The 23,870-nt window shown below is 42.3% G+C and overlaps 1 protein-coding gene across 6 annotated transcripts in view; it reads right to left on the bottom strand.

Annotated features, from left to right (window-relative positions):
- The window catches only part of CAMTA1 (calmodulin binding transcription activator 1), an 848,343-nt gene that overhangs the window by 795,277 nt on the left and 29,196 nt on the right, over positions 1-23,870 (bottom strand). For all 6 annotated transcript variants that reach the window (XM_042994232.1, XM_042994235.1, XM_042994238.1 and 3 more), the window contains one exon: positions 18,872-18,990. In XM_042994232.1, the coding sequence (XP_042850166.1) occupies positions 18,872-18,990 (119 nt within the window). The remainder of the gene's footprint in view (positions 1-18,871; positions 18,991-23,870) is intronic.

Below are 23,870 nucleotides of genomic sequence, written 5' to 3'. Positions count from 1 at the left end.
GGAAAAACATGATTTGATTCGCATTTTCTATTTTAAGAGGGTAACTCTGACTGCTGTGGGGAGAATGAACCGGAGGAGATTCAAAACAGAGGCAAGGGAGGCACACGGGAGGCTCCTGTGGGGTCCAGGAAAGCAGCGGTGATGGCAGCGCTGGGAAAACGGAAGGGTCACAGTGAAGACGGAACCGGGCTCATGAGCTGGGATGAGAGAACTACATCCTCATTTCCCTAAACTCCAAGTGAAATGCAGTATCGTGTCTAACTGTGAGTAGAGCAGCAAACCTCAGCAACACAGGCTGCACCTGTGACTTGTAAATCGCAGATGGTTTTCATCCCAATCACCCATGTCATGATCCAAAGTAGCACTTGGGTTTATCATTTCTTCAAATTTATGGTAGTTACCGACCCACCACTAGATCTTGTTATTTAAGAACACTTAAGAAGTACATATGTTGTCCTGCCACAAATCACATCTGTGATATATTAAGACTTTGATAACTATTTCAGTACATTGGTTTCCTTTGTAATCCCAGAAATGGTTTGCTTTAAAAACATCATTCTGAGGGGGCACCTGGGTGGCTCAGTCAGTTAAACGTCCAACTTCAGCTCAGGTCGTGATCTCATGGTTTGTGAGTTCGAGTCCCATGTCAGGCTCACTGCTGTCAGCATGGAGCCCGCTTCAGATCCTCTGTCCCTCCCCCACTCACTCACACGCATGCACTCTCTCTCTCAGAAATAAACATTTAAAAAAATAAAAATAAAACATCGTTCTGAGAAAGTATCCACTGGCTTCTTTACTCTGCTACAAAAAAAAACCCCAAGAAACCCCTGGGCGGGGGGTGAGTCGGTAAGGCCTGGTGATCTCAGGGGGTGAGAGCGAGTAAAAATAAAGACTACTACAGGGGCAGCAGATTTGGGGAAAGATCCAGAGTTCGGCTCTGGACAAGTTGCCTGAGGTGCCTATAAGCATCTGAGTAGGTGTCTGAGGAAAAGTCAGGGCCTATAACTTGGGACATACGTGGTATCTTGAGCTGCATCGCTAGATGAGAATACTCATCGCTAGATGAGACAGTGCGTGTGAACAGAGACTGCAGGGCAGAGCCTGGGGGAAGCTGACCCTTGACAGGCTGGATGAGAAGAAAGAGGTGCCTGGGGGCTGAGAGGCAGTGGCCCTAGAGGAAAGTGCACCCCAGAAGACGCTCGATCGCGAGCACAGAGAAGCGTCTGGGGAAGGAAGGGCACCGATGTTGAAAGCTGTTAAGAGGCTACAGAGCGTCTGCCGGGTTTGGCGACTTGTATGATATTGGAAAAGACGGGCAGTTTCACTGGAGCAGCGGTGGAGGGTGTAGGCAGGAACTGAAGAGTAGCTGGAAAGTCAGAATGTAGAGGAAATAAGCGGATCGCTTGCTTGAGAAATTTTAACGTGGAGGATTTAAAAACGGGGCTGTTGATGGAAAGGGAAGCTGGATTTTGTGGACATTAATCTGGACGATCTGGTAAAATGGAGGGACCAAGGATGCAGGAGAATGCAGGATGACTGCCGGACTCAAGCCCTTTGCAGGAGAGAGGGGTTGGCGTCCAGACCTCCTGTGACCAGACTGGCCTCTGACAGAGGGAAGGAAGACACAGTTTAATGGTGGAAAGATCCGGAGAAGCAGCTCAGCAGCTGAGAGGCGGGGGTGTTGGTCTAGTGAGAAACACGCAGAAAGTATGAAGTGGTCATGAAGCCGGAACAGGCTGGGCTGGTGGAGAATCCTAGAAAACTGTGGGTGGTGAGAAGTGCTCACTTGGTAATCAGAATTAACAGAGACAGAAGTCTGATTCTTTATCCTGTTTTTCTCTGGCAACACTGAGCTGCTTGGGTGTGGGCACACACAAGCCAAGAGATAGGTAGGGTTCACTGGGAACAGGGATTTGTCCAGTTGGGTGTGATAGCAGGAGAGAAGGGCAGGAAAGTTAAGGGCATCTGTGGGAGAGTGACTATGGACTATGGAGTATGGAGTTTGAGCTGGATGGGAAAACAAGAAGGGAAAAGAGGACACGTGCAGATAAGGTGCAGGGAAGGCCCCTCGGAGGAGGGCGTGTGAGCGGCACGAAGGTCACACGCTAGGGAAGTGAGGGGAACTGTGGGCAGCTGTGGGTGAGGAGAGGAGCTCTGCCAACGGCAGGAAATGCTGGCCCGCTGGCAAGTGACCACGGACGGTCCACCAGCTGGCTGGCAAGTGACCTCCGAGGGCCCCAGAAGAGTGGAGCACATAAACTCAGTGCCTTGCCTCCTGGAAATGACAGCTTTGGATGCACCTGTCAGTTATGAGATGGGTCGTCTAGAACGCAAGCTCCACAAGGCAGGGATCCGTTCGGTTCATGCCTATTGTGCCCAGATCCTAGCATTCCATAAATACCGCTGTGTATGACTGTTTTAAAATGCAATGAAGTGAAGGAAAAACCGAGGCAGGAAAGGGCTGAGCTCTGTGCCGTATGCAGGACGCACTCTCCACCGTGGCACCGAGTTGTGGCCAGACCACAGCAGGTCCCCAGGGAATAAAAGGCAGATGTTCTACCTGGACTTCAGAGATCTGGCCAACCACCGACAGGATGGTGACAGCATGTGACAAGGTGGTGGGTGGGGACCCTGTAGTGGCTGCTGGCAAAAGTTCTGTCCACGGACCTGGGGGCATCCAGATGAGTCATCAGTACACTCTGCTTTATTGTAAATAACCATGTCAATTCTTTCTCTGGGTATCTCCAACTCTATAAACTGTTTCTTGGTCTTGCTCTAGGTTCCTGGCTCAGGGAACCCATTCCAGCTGACACTAGACTCGGCCCCTTCCTTAGAGGTCTTCCCTGAATCTCTGCACCGAAGACGGCCCCCACTTCACTCTCCTGGCGCTGGGCTCTGTGCTTGCCTTGTAAAATGAACCACAACTCCCTTTCCTTCGCAGCAAAACTCCCACCAAGAGTCACTAACACTTGCAGCCCCCACATCCTCACCCATTTGCCCTGAGTCCTCCCATTCCATCGGGCCTCGGTGCCCACCACGCTGCTGAAACCACTCGTCGGGGTTACTAAGAGCCTCCAGGGGCCCAAACCCAATGGTGACTTCATCCTCATTTTACTCAACTTCTCAGTGGCCTCTGATTATACCCTCTGCAGTAGGAAGATTAGTGGTCCAGCAAAGATAGCCACATCCTAATCCCCAGAACCTGGAAATATGTTGGGTGAACATGGCAAAGTTGCAGGTGGAATTAAGAATTAAGACTGCTAATCAGCTGAGCTTAAAAACCGGGAGATTATCCTGAATTATCCGATGGAACCAATGTAATCACTAGAGTCCCTAAAACTGGAAGCAGGACGCAGGGGAGGTCAGAGTCAGAGAGAGGCGCATGGCAACGGAAGCAGGGTCAGAGACACGCTAGGTTGATGGCTCCGAAGACGGAGGAAGGGGCCACAGCCAAGGAATGTGAGCGGCCTCTAGAAAGTAGATCAGGCCAGGAAACAGATTCTCCTCTAGCACCTACAGAAGGGAGCGCAACCCTGTCTCCACCTCGATTTTAGCCCAGTGAGCCCAGCGGCGAACGTCTGACCTACAGAACTCTAAAATAATAAAGGTGGGCTGTTTTAAGCTGCCAAGTTTGTGGTAATTTGTTACAGCAGCAAAAAGGAAACTGCTACACCCTCCTTGAAACCCATTCTTCCCGGGGCTTCCGCCGCACACTTGTGTGGTTTACCACGACTCCGCCGGCTCTGCTGCCTCCCGCTCCACTCAGGGCTTATCTCGTCCCTTCTCCTAAATATCGTTTGCCCCCAGGGGGATCTCATCTAGTCTAATGGCTCTCCAATTTGTATCTCCAGACAGGACTCCTCTCTCTCACCCCCAGACACATGCCACTTCAGGGTCTGACAGCCATCGCAGAATCAATACGTCCAGCCCTACCCTCCCTTCACCTTTGTCTCTGTTTGTCTCCTTTGTCTCTGTTTGTCTCCTTTGTCTCTGTTATGAACACCAGCAAGGAGATCGTGGCTGAGGCCACACACTGGCGATCGTTCTCGACTTCTCCTTTCTCCTACCTCCTATGTCCAGTCCCATGAGTCCTAACACCTCCACCTCCAAAACGCATCCCACTTTTCAACCTATCCTCTTCCCAAGATCACCAGTTATTACGACAGCCTCCTCACTGGTCTCTCTGCTTCCCCTGTTGGCCACAGAGCAGCCAGAGAAACACTTTGAAAATAAAAAAAAATCCATATTATGTCACTCACTTCCTGAGAGCTTATCCTCCAGTGACTGTTACTCTTAAAATAAAATTCCAAGTCTTTCTGCCTACCAGACACTGAGAGCTAGCCCCTGCCTACCCTATCTCACCTTCCAGAGGCTCACTCTGCTCCAGCCAGGAGGTCTTTTTTATTGTTCCTCAAACCAAATGCATTTCTGCCTCCGGGCCTTGCTACTCCCTGTGTCTAAAACATTCTTCTCCTAGGTCCTCAAGCAGCAAGCCCTCTTTTATCATTCGGGTCTCAGTTCAAAGGTCACTTCCTAACAAAGTCAAACCGCCACTGGGGAGCCTGGGTGGCTCAGTCGGCTGGGCGTCTGACTCTTGGTTTCGGCTCAGGTCACGATCTCACGGTTCGTGAGCTCAAGCCCCACATCATGCTCTGTGCTGACAGTGCAAGCCTGCTTGGGATTCTATCTCTCCCTCTCTTTCTGCCCCTCCCCACCCCCCAAAATTAAATAAACTTTAAAAAAATTAAAAAAAAAAAAAAGGGAAAGAAAGTCAAACCACCCAAGTAAAGTACTCATACCTCAGTATCCTGCTGTATTTTCTTCTAGGCACTCTCTGAAATTCTTGTCTACTTGTCTACTTGGGCATTGCCTTTCCTTCTAAACTCCATGAGAACACTAACTTATCTGTCTGTTATCCTCATCATCTTCAACCAGTGCATGGCACACATGAGGCCCTCAAAAACATTGCTAAGCATAAATGAGAGCATAAAATGCAATGGAATACTACTATGCAGTCAGTAAATATGATGCTGTGGATCACTGTCAAAGTCCTAAGATACATACAACATAGCAAGAAAAAGCCAGATTACAAAACTACATACACAGTATATCTATTCTGAGTTAATAAATATAATATACAGCTACATCAGCACAGAAAAATGTCTGAGGAGACGTCTATCAAAAAGTCAACTGTTTCTTTTCTTTTCTTTTTTTTTTTTTTAATATTTATTTATTGGGAAAGTGCATGCAGGGGAGGGGCAGAGAGAGGAGGACAGAGGATCTGAAGCAGGCTGTGCGTTGACAGGCTGACAGCAGTGAGCCTGACGTGGGGCTCAAGCTCACGGACCACGAGATCATGACCTGAGCCGAAGTTGGATGCTCAACCGACCGAGCCGTCCAGGTGCCCCCAAAAATCAACTGTTTCTTCCGGATGGTAGACTTTGGGGAGATCTGCCCACCTTTCTAACTGTGCCACGTGCTGTGGGAACCAACGGCAGGGAGGTGGTGGTGAGTGGGCTGTCCCTCTCTCCAGTTTCATTTTCCATAAGGCAAGAGCGACTCCACAAAGCAGAGACTTGGCTTCCCACCTCAACCCTGCTCCCACCCTGGACAGGAGTGACTTATCTCACTGCTGAGTTTGAGATAAAGAACTGAGTGTGCCTGCCTTACTCCTTCCTTCCATGGGTTTGGGAACTGGAGCTCGCACACAGGCAGCACACTTTCTGCTCTTCTCTTCCACGTCAGAACTTTTTCAGGGGTAACTCCCATGGATGTGTTTGTCACGACCAATCAGCAATAGCAGCCCAGGCTGGATAGTTCAGAGACGAAGTATAAACCGTGTCAGTTGGTCACTGAACACCCACGATGTGCCACGCGCTGTTTTAAACTCTTTGGATCCAGTAAACAGGGCAGAGGAAGACTCCCATCCGCCTAGACCTTATAGTCTAGCAGGGGCAGCCAGACAACACACAATAAGAAGTGAATTATACAGTCTATGAGACGATGTTACATGCTAATTCTAGAACACTTAGGTCTCATACCATCTTCATTCGCAAAACAAAAAATACATAATCACCCCACGGCAGGTTCTCTGAATTGCTTGAGAAATTGATTGTTAAAAATTACGGGAAAATGCATAAATACAAAAATTGTGATTAATAATGACTACAGCATCTAACAAAACTAATTCTTAAAATTAGAGTTAGGAAGTCGAAATGTTGTTCAACAGCACAAAAATAAAGTAAAATTCTAGCATTCTAGCATTCACATTAACAACTGTCTTCTGATGCCAGGAAAGGTGTGCTGTCGCTACATGGTTTAAACACAGGAAAAATGGGAAATGACTCTACTCTGACCTCAATTTTATAGATCCTGCTTAATTTCAAGCTTTTTTAATGTATCCTTTCTCAGAAATGGGAAGCAAATGGCACTGTCCCTTTCAAACCTTTCTTAACGTTTAAAAAGGTAAATATATTTAAGTGTTTTTTCCCCTGCTCTGAGAAAGCAGCTTTTGAAGCCCTTTCTAAATAAGAACGCAGCTTCCAACAGGATAGCTTTCTTCTTGGCCAGCTTCTCTGAATTCGTCCTGTCCGGGACCAGGAACGTGAAGAGGGTGTGGCCTCTCTCACTCTGTCCTTAACCTTCTGTTGGGACTTTCCCCCTTTCCTGAAGTGCTACTCACCCTTTCTTTAAAAGGGAACTACTTCACGCATGAGTTACACACAGAATAATGGTCCCTCTTTTTCCAAAGGCTTTTGGTCACTGAAGACCCACTATGTGCCACTGTTTTAAGTTCTATGGATCCATCAGTAAACAGGACAGGTGTCTGCTCTGCAGATGTTAGGCCTTTTGAAAAACCCTGGAACTAATAAGCAATTATACAAAGTCTACCACCTTCCTATATACCAGTAATGAACAAGAGGAATTTGAATTTTAAAATACAATATTAGCACCTCCTCCCCCCAAAAGTGAAATAACTATGCATGAATCCAACAAAATACATACTAGGTCTGTATGAAAAAAACTATAAAACTCTGATGAATAAAATCAAATAATTATGTAAATAAACGGAGACATAGTCCATATACACAGATACGGAGATTTGTTTTCAAGATGTCCATTCTTTTAAACTTGATCTACAGATCCAATGTAATCCCAATCTAAATCCCAGCAACAAAATGATTCTAAAGTTTATACAGAGAGGCAAAAGACCCAGAATAGCCAAGTCAATACTGAAGGACAAGATCAAAGTCAGGGTGGGTGGTGCCTGGGTGGCTCCAACGGTTAAGTGTCCAGATTCTTGATTTTAGCTCAGGTCATGATCTCGTGAGATCAAGCCCCACATTGGGCTCTGCACTCAGAGCAAGGAGCCTGCTTAGGATTCTCCCTCTCCCTCTCTTTCTCTGCCTCTCACCCGCTCATCCTGTCTCTCTCAAAATAAACAAACTTAAAAAAAAAAAAAACACAAAAAACAGTGTGGTATTGCCAAAATAGACAAATCAATGTAAACAGAGAACCCAGAAACAGACCCACATGAATACAGTCAACTCATCTTTGACAAAAGAGCAAAAGCAATACAATGGAGCAAAGATAGTCTTTTCAACAAATGGTGTTGGCTCGTAGGTGGAATTTAAGGAACAAAACAGATGAACATAGGGGAAGGGAAGGAAAAACAAAGTAAGATAAAAAAGAGAGGGAGGCAAACCAAAGAGGCTCTTAATTACAGAGACAAACTGAGGGTCGACGGAGGAAAGGGGGGGGGGTGGAGGTGGGCTACATATTAGGAGAGCACTTATTGGGATGAGCACTGGGTGTCATATGTAAGAGATGAATCATTAATTCTACTCCTGAAACCAATACTACACTATGTTAACTAACACGAATTTAAATTAAAAATAAAAAAATAAAAGATAAATAATTTTTTAAAAAGGCAAATGGTGTTGGAACTGGACATCCACATGCAAAAAAAAAAGAATCTAGATCATACATCCTTCACAAAAAATCAAGTAAAGTGATTCCAGACCTAAATGTGAAATGCAAAACTATAAAACCCCTAGAAAATAACACAGGAGAAAACCTTGATGCCCTTGGGCATAGCGTTACTACACCAAAGGCACGATCCACCAGGACCCATGAAAGAAGTAACTGTTAAGCTGGACTTAAAAAAAATTGAAATCTTTGTCCTGTGAAAGACAAAGTCAAGAGAACGACTGGGAGAAAATATTTGCAAAAGCACATCTCATAAAGGATAACTCTCCAAAATATACAGAGAATTCGTAACACTCAACAGTAAGAAAGCAAACAACCTGATTAAAAAATGGGCTAAAGATTTTAACAGACCAAAGAAGAGATATAGATGACAAACAAGCATATGACAAGATGCTCCATGTATCAGTCATCAGGGAAATGCAAATTAAAACAAGGAGACACCTTTACACACCTATTAAAACAGCCGAAATCCAGAACACCAACACCACCAAATGCCGGAAAGACAAAGAACAACAGGAGCTCTCAGTGTTGCTGGGAATGCCAACAGGACAGGCACTTTGGAAGACAGTTTGACAGTCTCTCATAAAACTAATCATACTCTTACCATAGGACCCAGCCAGCACACTCCAAGGAGTTGAAAACTTATGTCCACACAAAACCCTGCGGATGTTTATACCAGCTTTATTCACAATTGCCAAAACTTAGAAGCAACTAAGATGGCCTTTAGTACATCAACAGACAAACCATGGTCCATCCAGACAGTGGAATATTAGTCATCACTAAAAAGAAATGAGCTACCAAGCCATGAAATGACATTTTCACACCAAGAGTGCACCATAATGGGAACGAGGGACTCTGGGTGATGATGGTATGTCAGTTGTAAGAGAGGTACCACTCTGGTGAGGGGCACTGGTAGTTGGGGAGGCTATTCATGTTTGCGGGCAGGGGTTGTTACATGAGAAAACTCCCTGTGCCTTCCTCTCAATCTGCTATGAACCTGAAACTGCTCTAAAAAAATTTAAACCTTAATTTAAAAACATTTTTTTTTCATAACAGAAAAGGTAGAATGGGTGGCCTGGGTTCAAGGGCTCCTGTTGCAACATCTCTGGTGGCCATGCCCTCCATCATAAGCTCCCTCTGACTTCAAGCACAAGAGGCTCTACTTTCTAGACCAGGTCAAGCTACCTCTCAGCTTCCTGTTTTCTTGGACATGGAACCTTCTCTTTTTTTCCCCAGAAACTCCTTGGGAATCCAAAAAGAATGAACTCAAGGTTAAGAACTCAGAATTCCACCTAGATGTGCACACGCACCCCTGCTCAGTCCTGCCCAACTCCCCAGAGTCGCAGCCCCTTTCCCCTCTCCTCCTTTCTCCCCAGGTATAAACAACAGGTTGGTTGAGTTTCACATTTATTTCAACTCTACACCCTTCACCAGACCAGAGAACACACAAGCACAAAAGCATATGAGAAAGCCTCAAGAAATCCACACATCCTGCCCATAATACTCTCCCCTACAGAGAAAACACTCTCCCAAACACAAATGTATCTTCATCACATCCACCCCAGCCCATCTGTGGTTTCTCAGCCATCTAGAAAGGATTTCTTTGTGTGTTTTTTTCTTTTTCCTTTTTTTCCAGCTTTCTAAAAGCATTAAAATTGGAAAACTTAGGTTATATTTTAGGAACTTCTCTTAAAATCTTCAACAGAACTTCATAATCACCAAGAATACAGAATTTATCATTAGAAACATTTGGTAGGTAGTATTAAAAAGACTGGAAGGTGGACAGACAGGTAGGTAAGTAGGTGTTATGAGATTCAGCTTTAGGGATCTGCTGTTTCCAGCTATTTGGGCCAAATGGAGATGGGAAAGAAAGAGAGTGGAGATGATCCTTCAAGCTACCTCTTCAGAACAAGGTCACAAAAATTAGAATATGCCTCCACATAACTCCTACGGCCACCCGTACTTTTTTTTTTTTTTTTTTTAGTTTATTTGTTTATTTTGAGAGAGAGTGCAAGTGGGGAAGGGGCAGAGAGAGAGTGGGGGAGACAGAGAATCCCAAGTAGGCTCCATACCACCAACACAGAGCCCGGTACAGGGCTCGAACCCACGAACCACGAGGTCATGACCTGAGCCAAAGTCAGATGCTTAACCGAAAGTCAGATGCTTAACCGACGGAGCCCCTCAGGGCCCCCTGACCAGCTGTACTTCAAAAGGGCTTCCTATGTTATACAGGAAGATATTAACAGACGCTTTAGATAAATACCAAAACACAAACTGCATTCTCTTACTTCTAGGTACAAGAGAAAAAGATTCTAGAAAGCTCAATTGTATCCCATGAAGCCAAAGTACACCAAAATATATCTGAGTGGTATAAGGGCAGCAGAGCTGGGACTCAAGGCAAGTGAAATTAATCAGAATACACTTCTAGGGGGCTGAGATTCTTCATCTAGGTTAAGTTTCTACCCGGAACTTGTTAGAAATGCACATTCTTAAGCCCCACCCCGAACCTACTGGAGCAGAAACTGGGGGTGGAGCCAAGCAATCTGTGTTTTTAACAAGCCCCCCAGGTGATTCTGATGCCAGCTCAGCTTGAATACCACGGAGCTAAAAAGAATGCCCACCTCTCCATGTATCCTTCCTTTTTCCATCTCAGCTGGTTTTCCAGCAGGACTCAGCTTCCCTTATGGGAAGTCATCACCACCAAAGTCTCCCACCGTTACTACATAGCGCCGGGCAGTTTATCCCCATGAGACCCACTGCTGGGAGTGCACAGAGTATACAGAGTTTCAATGCAACTGAAAACTCTACTCAAGCCCTCTTCTTCCCTCAGAAAAACATGGCCCCAACTGGATCCTCACTGGTACTTGAACATTTTAAAAACAATCTCAGGAAACAGCTCTGTGTTAAGACCTGTGCAAAAGGACAATCTATTCAAATTTCAGCTCCAGTGCCAGACAGGTATCAAAGCTTGGGAGGAGATACCAAAGAAGAACCTTGAGGGTGCGACTCCACTAAGTCCAGGGAGATGGAAAACCCCTAAGCTGTTGGGGTGATGAAAATGTTACAGAATTACATGGTGGTGACTGTTGCACAACTGTGTATATACTATACTAAAAACCTCTGAACCAGGGCGCCTGGGTGGCTCAGTCAGTTAAGTGTCCGGCTCTTGATTTCGCCTCAGGTCATGATCTCAGGGTTTGTGAGATGGAGCCCCGTGTTGGTCTCTGTGCTGACAGCGCAGAACCTGCTTGGCATTCCCTCTCTCTCCCTCTCTCTGCCCCTCCCCAGCTTGCGTGCATGCACGTGTGTGCGTAAGTGCACATTCTCCCTCTCAAAATAAATAAAAACATTTTAAATGTTTTTTTTGTTTGTTTGTTTTTTTATTCATTTTTGAGACAGAGAGAGACAGAGCATGAGCAGGGGAGGGGCAGACAGAGAGGGAGACACAGAATCCACAGCAGGCTCCAGGCTCCGAGCCGTCAGCACAGAGCCCGACACGGGGCTCGAACTCACAGACTGTGAGATCATGACCCGAGCTGAAGCCGGACACCCAACCAACTGAGCCACCCAGGTGCCCCAAAACATTTTAAAAAATAAGTTAAAAAAGTAAAAGTCACTGAACCATATGTTTTAAAAATAAAGGATGATTAACAGTAAAAAATAAATAAACACATACCCCAGCTGGACCCAAGCCTGCCTTAAACGTCCTCCACTCCCAAACAACTCTGAAAGCAACAGTGACTGAGCCTCCAAAACTGGAGAACTGGGCTTGCAACATATCCTAGAAGGTGACTTAGCACGTTCGTGCAGACTGAATAGAGGCCAAGCAGGTGGCTCACCCAGCACTCAGCTGACAGGTGGCAGAGTCAAGACTAGACTAGATAGAACCAGTTCCTGACTGTCAGTTCTGTACCCTTTCCAGGTATCAGTGGTCCTTGAGTTCACTACGAAAGTTTTCATTCCACATCTTAATTTAATATAACCTGAAAAAAATAAAACCTAAAAACCAATTTTTCTGGGGCGCCTGGGTGGCTCAGTCGGTTAAGCGTCCGACTTCGGCTCAAAGTCATGATCTCGCGGTTTGTGAGTTCAAGCCCCACATCGGGCTCTGTGCTGACAGCTCAGAGCCTGGAGCCTGCTTCCGATTCTGTGTCTCGCTCTCTCTCTGCCCCTCCCCTGCTCACGCTTTGTCTCTCTCTGTCTCAAAAATAAATTAAGAAACATTACCAAAAAAATCTCGGGGCGCCTGGGTGGCTCAGTCGGTTAAGCATCCGACTTTGGCTCAGGTCATGATCTCGCGGTTTGCGAGTTCAAGTCCCGCGTCGGGCTCTGTGCTGACAGTTCAGAGCCTGGAGCCTGCTTCAGATTCTGTGTTTCCTCCTCTCTCTGCCCCTCCCCTGCTCATGCTCTGTCTCTCTCTGTCTCAAAAATAAATAAAACATTAAAAAAAAAAAAATCTTTCTACCACACAGATCCACTGCTCAAGTTCGTGGTCTATGATTACAACTGCCTGGGTAGCCATTTAAGATGTTCTCAGGCTAATGAGAAAAAGCAGAAGTGAACTTCAGACTAAATCATGTATTTGTACCAAGGCCTAACAAGAGACTTCTAGAAATGCTTGCTGAGCAAAAATCAGTTTCTAAATAGTTCAACGGAGAGAGGGATGGGGTCACTGCAGGGCACATGATAGTGCCACGTGCCAAATTCAAAAGACCCTGCCTGAGAACACTCACTCTTACATTCATGTTGCAAGAGACTTTGTGTGTGTGTGTGTACATATGTATATATATACGTATATATATATATATATATACGTATATATATACACACATATGTATATATGTGAGTTTTGTATCTGCATAAGAACTCCAAGAGTTCACAAATTTATACTGAGTTTTTTGCGTTTCTACCCATTTCATTCATTCAACAAATATTTATTGTACAGACTATGAGCCAAGTATTCTCCTAAATGCTACATTTTGAAATCATATTATATAATAAAAATCATTTGGATGAAAACTAAGGTAGGTCTGCAGGAATTTCCTTCCTTTAAAAAAAACTTCTTTAACATCTTGTCCAAATATCATGAACATTACTCTAACTCTCTGCATGGAAGAGCTGCTTCTCCTGCCGTTCCTCAGAGCCAAACCCGCCTGCTTTGACCTCTCCTCACCTGTCGTGCCCCACCGATGTGGAAGGACATCTGCCCCCAGCATTTCAGTACATCCAACCTCCCTCTGCTACTCCCAATGCTAAACTGATACAGGCTGTCTGATTTGCACGCTCATTTGGATTCTGGTATCCATTCATCTCACCTCATACTACTAAGTTAAACAGAGGAATTATAGTTAGCCCAACTGCTACAAAATTGTCACATTTAATTTGACATCTGATGCCATACATTGTATTCAAAATTCAATGGCTTCCCTCTTAAAACTTCACTCTCTGTCATGGTCACATCTGCACTTGCCTATCTGCATATTAACCAGGAGGGCCCTGCCTGGCCTCAGAGAATAACCTGAGAACATCTGAACTGTTCTCGCAGCCAAAAGCTACACAAAACAAAGGCCAAGCTCAGGTCAACTAGCTTTCTGATCGATCAATACCTCACTCACTTTCCTAAGCTAATGCTTTTCCTTTGAGCTCCCATCATGGAAGTCTGAAGGGTGCTCAATGATCCCCCCCCCCCCCAAAATGTGGATCTATGTTTCAAAAAGACAACATATATATTCACTAGGAAAACCAATCATTGCAAAAATTACAGCCCTAAATGTATGATTCTATAAGGTATACAAAAGAAAAATTAAAATACAAAAAATACTCAAGAATATATGCGAACACAAAAAAAATGAGCAAAGGAATTTTGAAAAGGTGGCTTCTAATTAAAACAAAACAACTGAAATGAAGTAGAAGATCATAAACCTCAGTCTTAAAGCCCATTTTCCTGACCTGAATATAAAAAATTGAAGGAAACAAAAAATACTCAGGACTTAAAAGTGTCATTCTCTCCCTATAAAGGGACCCTCAGGTTCCTTGGCCTGAGTTAGAATGCACCAGTCTGTAGCTATAGGCTCTCTACAGACATTTTAGGATTAAAGAAGACGCATTTTATATGAAGATCTCTGAAGCTACCACCAACTAAAAAACCTTCGATGCAACTTTAAGATCAGTACAAACTAGAACTCTACTTTGCTTACTCTAGAGAAACTCTGCATTAGAGGAAAAACAAAAGAAAGAGCATTAATAGTTCAAAAATAGTAGCAAGCAAAAGCGGTTTGAACATTTAAGGAGAACATTCTCATTATAAAAGGTTTGTTGGTGTGGCATTAGTTTGGCTTTGGAAGAATGCCATCTGAAATCCAGATCCAGCGACGGGAGGCGGGGGGGGGGGGGGGGGGGGGGGATGCAGTAGTTATATTTTAAGTCAAACAGCTAATTAATGACTAAACAAAAGAAATTTCAGTCTGGACAACATACACAGAGTACTAATATGTGTAATTACGAATAGTCATTTGTGCAATCAGAAAGTTACATTAGCATAATTATTTCTGGCTCTGGGCCTTAAAAATATTAACTTAAAATGTAGAAACCTTATAATAGCGCACCTAATGAAGATGTGAATACCAAAACTGATTACGAAAAAAGAGCTGGTTCTTTAACAAATTTGCTCTGTTTAAATGCATTCCTTCTCTCCTGCCCTGGATATAAAAATCAAACCTAACCCTCAAGTTACACACAGATTCAAAATTTCTACTTCTAATATTTTTTTCCATTATCCGGAGCCTACATATTAATATTCATTAAGAATCAAAACTACTTCCCTAGGAAAGGGGTGCTATTTAAAAAAAAAAAAAAAAAAAAAAAACTTCATACAAACACACACTGAGTTTATATATAATACTTAAAGATGTAAGTAAAGAAAGAAGCCAAACAATTTTATAAAACAAGAAGATATTAGAAGTCACTAAACAGCTCGCAAGATCTTGAGAAAGTCTATTTGAAATTATTCTTTGGGACCCAACTGTAGACAGAACAGGCTCTGAAAGCAGGCTGCAAGGTTAAATTCCCAAGTCCACCACTCTTGGGCACATTACTTAACATCTCTGTGGCTCAAATCTCCTCATCGATACCATAAGGATAACCACATAACCTGCCTCACAGGATGAATTCAAGGAGTAAATGCGATTATTCACATCAAGGACCCACCAGTGCCTCGCACACGATAGATGCTGGCTCAATGCTGGTTGCCATAATTACTGCCACCACCATCATCATCATCATCATCATCATCATCATCATCATCATCCCTCCTCTGTCACCTGCAAGAACCTGAGCAAAGGGTGTGTGTGGCTGAGAAAGCATAGTCCAAAACTGATTTGTTTTTAGACACAACATTTGTTTTGCAATTGCAAGTAACATTCAAGAAGGGCAGGAGCTTTTACCTATTCCAATGCAGTAAGAAAGGTTAAAGTAGCTTAGTTGGACCTCCCTACCTTCTGGTAGTCTTCCTTTTTAGTGACTTTCACTTCACAAATATTTGCACATGAACCCACAAGATGAATCCTATGTTAACTCTTTTTACTCCAAAAGTAAATTACAGAATGGATTTGCCAAGTACACTAATGTGGTTAAGAGTTATGGGTCTTTGATTAAAAGCCAAGACAACACACAATAGAATGAACATTCCTACTAGAATTAGTAAACAATATACAAGAAATTAAGCTCGGAGAGAGATGGGCCCTTGCAAGTGTGCTATCTTGACCAAATTAGTCAACCACTTTTTACCAACATACCCTCAACGGTAAAAGGAAATACTGCATATCTTGTAATGTTATTATACGGCTTAGAAATAAATACACACGGTGCCAGCCACCAGCAAGGAAACACAGGCTCGATAAATGGCAACATCTGAATGGGCACAACCTTACTCTCCCTCTCGCAACAAATACACAGCACACAGTACAGAAGTTGGGTTTGCTCAAATAATCACCAATATTGCAACACCGACGTGAGTAAAGGAATCTCTCAAACATACGGAGGAGTCCCATCACGCCCAGGACGTGCACTGCACACACCCAGCAGAGAGCAAGCGCGGGCGACAGAGACACCTGGTACAGGCAACTCTGGCCACCAGGCTGCCGTGCACACGGGCCGCGCAGGGACTTAGAAAACAGGGATCGGCCATGCTCTCCGCCACTCTCCCTCCCTCCAGCCTCTCCCAGTGGGGGCGCTTCATCCCAGGCAAGGGGGATCTAAAGCAGTTTTTGTACAATACCACTCCTAAATACAAGCTTCTTCACGGAGCCCTCCACCAAAACACAGCAACCTATTCCAACCCCAGAGGGAAACGGGCCCCTGCTAATGGCAGGATGGCTACACTTTGTGAGCGACTCGAGAGGCCCCACGGGCAATTCTGAATAAGCGTGCCCCTGCCGTACACAGGGCCTACAGCCCCAATGAGAGTCAAGTCCACAAAGTACACCTCCATCGGGTCCAGTGTCAGCGTGCAGGCTGGCAGGCTGAAGAGCATGGGGAAATGCCAGTACCCAGCTAAATCAAAGAAGGAAGTGCTTTAACACAAGTACTGACTGTTTTGTTCCTATCAGCCAAGCCAGTTAAAAAAAAAAAAAAAAAAGGCAGGTTACCATCCCCACATAACACTGCAGAATCAAGGACTCCTAAGACTTCAGCTGTCACTCCAAGATTCCCCTATTTTTCCCAAAGCCAAAAATAAACAAGAAAGAAAGCCAATGTCCTCTGCATTGAAATGAAATATGGGCCAACCTTTAAAGTCCGTTCTCTCGTAAGAGTGTTTGTCGGTGTTGAGCTGACACAGAACTGAGAGAACAATGGGTCACGAGGGAAGAGAGTGCGCGCCTTGACCCCTGTGGGCTGAGCCACCCCTGCTGCCTCCAGCCACCCTTGGGACCACGCTTTGTTCACTGGTGTTTTCAGCAGCAGTGACAGCGTGCGTGAACCATCCACGGGTCTCAGAGCCCCCAGGTGTATGTTTCGCCAGAGAGGGGACCATGGTCTCCCCACTAGACGCGGACTTTCACAACACTGTGGTCTCCGAGGAGCAATGGGGGCCGGCGTCCTAGAAGGAAATACAGAAGAGCTCTGTATTTTCCTTTTAAGCTCATCCTCGACAAAAATTGTTTGTTAGGTATTTTATAACGGATCTGAAGTAAGAGTCGAGTGGAATGTGTCAACCACCGGAGGTAAATAAACATGAAAGTGAAGGCCTGTGCACAGATCCAGTCTACCAAGTGGGCTTCGACTACCGTGACTCCACCTTCAGAAGACCCTTAAGACCACGAATTTTAATTAAGCACTTGCTGGCTCTGGTTTCAAATATAATTTCAAAACGTAATTAAAAATAAATTGCCAATTTCACGTAAAACGTAATATGGAAGAAATACATACCGATTACATGTTTTATTTCATTTCTAAATAAACTGGAGATAATGTATAATGGCATGGTAGCAGATCCATGTTGCAGGGAAAACTAAGAAACATACTGAGGTTTTAAATAATTCATGACCTAGTTATGACCTACTGAACAGTTCCCAAATCATACTATTTTGTTTAGAGAGTAATGATCTATGATTAAGACTAATTTTCAGCATATTTACTTCGTTTTCACGTTTACAATAGTTAATCAATGACTGGTTAAAACAACAGGCCTCTAAACTGGCTAATGTTTGTCAAGGTAACAGTATTCTGTCTAAGGGGGAAATATAATTTATGCAAATAATCAAAATATACGTACCTCAAAAGAAATTTAACATCAGTGGAGACAAGGAAACAAAGCTATGAGGGTCTAGCGAGTATTTAAATCTGTCAACTGGAGTAAGTAGAGAGACTCTCACCCACAGAACCTCTTAAAACTCAAAACTAAAAGCACTCTAGGTCAAGAAGTTAGAGCAAAATAATCTTGCAAAAATAAGGTAAACAGGCAGCACTATTTGTCTTATGTCTTTTAACAAAACCGAGAGCCCAATACAGAGGGTGCGTATTTAACTTAACTTGGAAGTGAACGCCGAACCAGCAACACAACCTGACTTAGAACAAGGTTGGAAAACGAGTAATCACAGCCATCTGAATCAAAGGAATAGAATTCCCAAACTGATGGACACATACCCAGCTCTCATCCAGTAACAATGAATGGGTATTACCCTACCTAAATTGAAATACTCGGATTTCAAAATAAGAAAGATGACAAAGGGATCCATGCCTAATATCAAGACTCCCAGACAAGATTCACCAAAAAAAAGAAACCTCATCCGAGAAGATCCTTTCATTCATTCTCCTTTACCAAATCTTCTAATTGGATGCCAAATATACAATCTACCATACGGCCTCCGTTCTCAATAAGAATTCCTATCATTAAGGTAAACCCATTAATTCTCCATGCAAACCCTTCATCACAGAGGACTGGGAGCTGTTTTGCTAATAAGAAACCTGCCCTTCCCACAGAAACTTCACATTGTCAAGACACTGCATGTTCTATGGAACACTGGGGCTGTATCTTTATTAACTCATGACGACATAAGAACTAGTGTTTAACTGAGATGCAAGCAGAGTTAACCACCAAATGCAAAAGCCGCCAAAATGCAAGAAAACACAAACACAGTAGCTCGTGCTACCTTACTTAGTAAGTCAGCGTGCACGTTATATTTTTCAACACAAGCCAAGCAGATTAGAGACCGTTCAAGAAACATGTTGGTTTCTGTTAAATCCAGAAAAAATAGTCTTCTCATTTACAACTTCCTAGTTCAGTATTTTGATTTTAAAGCTAATAAAAAGTAGTACTATGCAAAATGACCTAACAATTGTGCCCTTAATATAATTATACCCCTAAAAATAGAAATTTATCTACCTCATTAGTGTTCCAACGGTGCCTCTCTTTGGGTAAACTTGAACATTTCGGCAGACATTCAAGCAGCTTTTTCGGTAAAAAGATTTTTACATGACTACTATTGCTGTTCCCATGATCATCTATAAAGAAGAAAACAATAGATTCAGAGAAAATAATAGAGAAAATCTCCTTTTAAGTATACTGGCAAGGTCAGAAATGGCAGCTTAGTTTGGTCACCGTGAGACCAAGAGCACCATCCCTCTTGGTTAGCAACGCTCATTTACACACTGATCAGATAGGTGGCAGCAGGAATCTGGTCAAGAGGCTCTAACGTAAGATCGAGCTTTTGCTCCGTGACAAGCGAAGAACAGGGAATATCCCAGCAGCTGCCCATAACCAGAACATTACTTTTAAAGGTTCTCCCACCAGGTTTCCATGAAGTACATCCAAATTGCAAAAGGAGTTAACCTCACAAAACCCTGAAAACTTCTACTAACCAGTTGAAAAAGTTTTAAGTGTTTTAGGGAAGAGGAATTAGAATAAAATATGACTATTTTATTCATAAACTAATACTACTTCATCCCCTTGAATACAAATGAGACTTATCCTTTCAAAAGCAAATTACAAATCTTATCAACATAAACACTCTAAGCTACAGTTAGCTACCTAGGTAAATACAGAGGCTGGTCCTTCTAGCCTAAATCTGGAAACATACCATCTTAATTAACTTGATTTACATATACATATCTATTTAATTAATGTCTTTCATCAAAAAGTAACTCTTCTAAATCAGTGATAGAAAAGTTCATTACTTTCAGACAAGACGGTATGTCTGACTATCTGATAATCAGTCTCCCGGATACTTTATAGAAGAGATCATTTCCTTTATGTATTATTTCATTCATTCATTCATTCATTCATTCATTCACAGATCATTTCTTGTTTCATTCCCGTAACAAAAGTCTCTTCGCCTGGCTCAAAATTTCTTGCCCATTCTGGCACATTTAGGTCAAAGTTTCAAATTACCCAGTCTGGTTTCTGTTTTTTGTTTTTTGTTTTTTTAATGCAAAATGGAAGCCCCAATATCCAAAGAGTGCAATGCATAACCAGGTACTAGGAGCAATACATTAAAATACTAAAGACTGAATTTGCTCCAGAAAGTCATAGTTAAAATAACTTATTCTGATACTAAATGGTATAAACTGAACTCCAAATCAAGAGTCCAGAATTCTGACCCAGTTCTGCTACTTTCTAATTGTGTGACCTTGGGTAAGTTACTTAATATCATCGGTTTTCTAAATCAAGGAGAATTAAGTAATCTCCAATTCTCCTCCAGGCATAAATCCCTAGGAAATTTACTGTCATTCAATAAATTTAAATGCCTTACAACTAAAAAACTTTATATAGGCATACAGGAACTAGTTAATAATATTAAAAGTGAAATACAACAATATATTTTTCCAGTCATTTCCCGTAATTCTGTTTAGCATAGCCTATTTTTTGAACACGTCAAAACCATAAAAGAATAAAAAACTCTCCACCGTCACAATAAGATCCTCTCCAAACATTTTTCATCTGATTAAGACATTTCTTCTCAAGGAAAAGATCTTAACAGAAAAATATTGGGCACAGAAAGAATTTGAAAAAATTTACTACATCACATGGAAATATTTTAAAGGGAGGAACTTAAGAGAATTTTAGCGTGCTAAATCTTTTTTGGTCCATGAACTACACAACCAATTGAATTATAATGTCCAATCCTCTATTTCTATAAGCAGTATAAAAGCTTGAAAAACTTAAAAGCTGACGGCTTTTAAGAATCCAAAATTTTAAGAGCAAAATAAAATTAAACTTTAAAAAAATCTTGCTATGAAATCAGAAAGCGAAGTGTTCGACTGAGAGGATGTTCATAGAAAGTTCTGTATTAATTACCCACTATAAACCGGTGTAATGCTATGCATGCTCCCTGCACTTCATCCTCCCGAGGGAGGCACCACGGGCCATAAAACTTTAAAGCGCAGAATACCAAATCACATGAGCCTTCACCTCCCTTCTCTCTTCCCCTAAAGTGGTTTTATTCTCGTTTTCTAAAAAAAATCTCCCATGATGTGTACAATTCTGAAAGCAGAAGTGAAATTCTAAAATCTATACTCAATTCAAATAGTCCCCATTTATCGGATGCCTTTTATGCAAACAGTACTACCCTCAGTGCTCAATCAGCAGGCTTACTCTGAACTGTATGGGACTAGTCGTATCTCTGAGAAAACTATTATTTAAAGGATAATTCTGAACAATAATGAACATAGTATTAAACCCCGGCTTCTATTTTTATGTTTGTGATCACAACCTGATGTTACTTATCTATTCTTTTAAGTCTCCTTGAGGGACTCAGCTGTCCTGTGGCTATAAAACATATGAGTGTGTGTGTGTGTGTGTGTGTGTGTGTGTGTGTGTGCACGCTCCTACCTATGTGTATACATATGCATGTACACACAGACAGGTGTGTGCTGCTGCCTGCGTGTACATGTGTGTCCATCCACACATATAGGTATACACACGTGTGTGTGCATACACGTGGGATGAGAGAAAAGAGATACTCTTCTCAACAGCACAACTAACTGCCACAGAAGACGCTTCTGTCTTCCACTCTGATACCAAATCAGGCAGCGGTGAATCGGCCCAAAGGCTTTTAAAGAGGAAAAGAAGAATGGCTGTGTAAGCACTGTCTCAATCACGATTCCAAATATAGCATTTTATGGGGATGTGCAGCCATGGGTTCAAAAGGAAGAGGAGTATGACAGGCCAATGGGTTCCCCTTAATCAGTTTTTAAACTGTGCTATTTGCAGAATTTTAGGTTCATGCCGAATATAAATTGGATGTTTTTTAGAAACACAACAATGGGTAAATTTTCCCACTGTGCATTATGAAGATGGCAATTTTAATACTGGGTAAAGAATATTAGGAACTCAAATAGGCAGAATCTTGAAACTTATATTTTCAAATTTCGTTTTTTCCGGTTATAGTGTGATGAAGAGTAACTGCTTTTACAGGAAAAGAACTGCTCACGTGGCTAAACTGTATAACTGTGTTTTTCAATTAAAAGCGGCTTTTTAGTGTGTTTGGAATGCCTATGCAGGATACAATAATTAGATAAATACATGTGCCAGTTTTCAAATCTCCATGTCAGTACTAAGACTGTAACAGAATCTTGAGTTAACGGTAAAAGTAAGGTTTACACCGGTTTCAGCTCCATCTCAGCATTTAATCCAAATCGTTAAACTTTGACACTGCAAAATGGAAGTGTCAACCAAATACGGTACAACATTTCATTATCATTATCTGGCAAAATATGCGTGTATGATATATGACTTCGCAAAATAATTTTCTAACCTACTTCACAATAAAAATAACTAGTGAAGCTCTTGAAATTGACAGATGATGTGCCTGGCTGACAGCTATAATTCTAGAGAGTGAACCATCTTTTCCAGACAACCTTCAAATATTTTCCAAACAATAATTTTAGAGGCACGGTATAATTTAACTAAAACTCTCTAAAATGTGCGAAAATGCTCATTCGCTTAATTAGGCAAAAAGTGGAATTCTTGTTTTCATGTTTTATTTCTAAAAGCTCAAAGTCACATCACCAAATCCTTTCCAAAGATATGTATTTGAACTCTCTCCTTGGAACACATTTTGGCTTCTGCAAGGGAAATTGTAACTACATTAACTCTAACCTGGAAATGATAACATCCATTTTATTTTGATTCATAATTAATAAAAATTAAATAATTTTGGTGAATAATTATGAACACAGTTATTCAATCAAGTTGATTATGATTAATCTCTCAACCTCTAGACCAAACTGTTCAAAATTAGTTGGTATAACAGTGAACCCAATTCCTAAATCTTATTGGGAATATATTTGATCAACAACTTGGAGTGGTAAAATTAAAAGGAAGCTCTACAATGTTTCTGTTCTGCTCTAATTATTATGTGCTTAGATTTAATTAGTAGGAAAGGAACTGATTCCGGAAAACATAAGCACATATTGTTATATTCAAGTCAGCACAGCGCTCACAGTAGCAAATACCACCGTTAGTAACCTAAGACCTTCAAATCATTACTCATCCAAAATAAATATTAATTAAGCACCAATGTGCTTAATTATGTGCCAAGCATCGGTATGATATCTCTCTAAAAGAAATTCTCCAAAATGAACTGAACTCAGTTGTAATTATCCAAAAGACTTTCTAAAGTTGAAAAAGAACAATAAAGTTTTGTTTTGTTTTGTTTTGTTTTGTTTTGTTTTGTTTTGTTTTGTTTTGTTTTGAAGAAAACATACCTAATGTTGCTATTTAACAACCCCATTCCTCTTCTTCGAGTGTGTGATCATCACATCTTACCCTTTCTTTTTTTAGGCGGCCCAGATTTACCCTCTCCCTGTCAATCACACTACCAAAATCTCTGGTCCAGGTTTAGGTCAACTCCTAACTCGGGTTCAATAAACTTCTCACTATTCAGCTGCATTTACATTTTCCATTTAAAAATATGCGAACGGAGGCCGATAAAGTGGGAGCACAGGAGGTTTGCAATCGACTGCTTCAATTTGGGTTCTGGGGCATTCTCTCCTGCTTCATTCCATTCCATTTCATTTCATTTCAATTTGAGCTACATGTGATCAAATAAACTTATTTTCTACTATTTATTCAGAAGTAAACATTTGTGGGACTCTACGTCAGAAAGAATTTTACATTGTGTTCTCTCATTTAATTTCCACAATGACCCACCAGGGCATAATTACTCCCATTTTCCAGATGAAGAACCCGAGGTTCAGATTAGCTTGCCCAGGAGCCGCAGCTAGTAAGTGACTCAGTGTGGCTTTTCCCACAGTAGCACACGGCTACTCGAAGTCACGGGAAATGGACACTAGAATTCTAAAACTGTTGTATTAGTATCTAACATTTGCAGAGTGTTTTGAATTTCCCATGTGATTAAACCCTTTGCCTTTTTGAACCCCCA

Source organism: Panthera tigris, chromosome C1 (assembly GCF_018350195.1).
Source record: "Panthera tigris isolate Pti1 chromosome C1, P.tigris_Pti1_mat1.1, whole genome shotgun sequence".
Lineage (NCBI taxonomy): Eukaryota > Metazoa > Chordata > Mammalia > Carnivora > Felidae > Panthera > Panthera tigris.
This window is presented reverse-complemented; position numbering and strand designations above follow the sequence as displayed.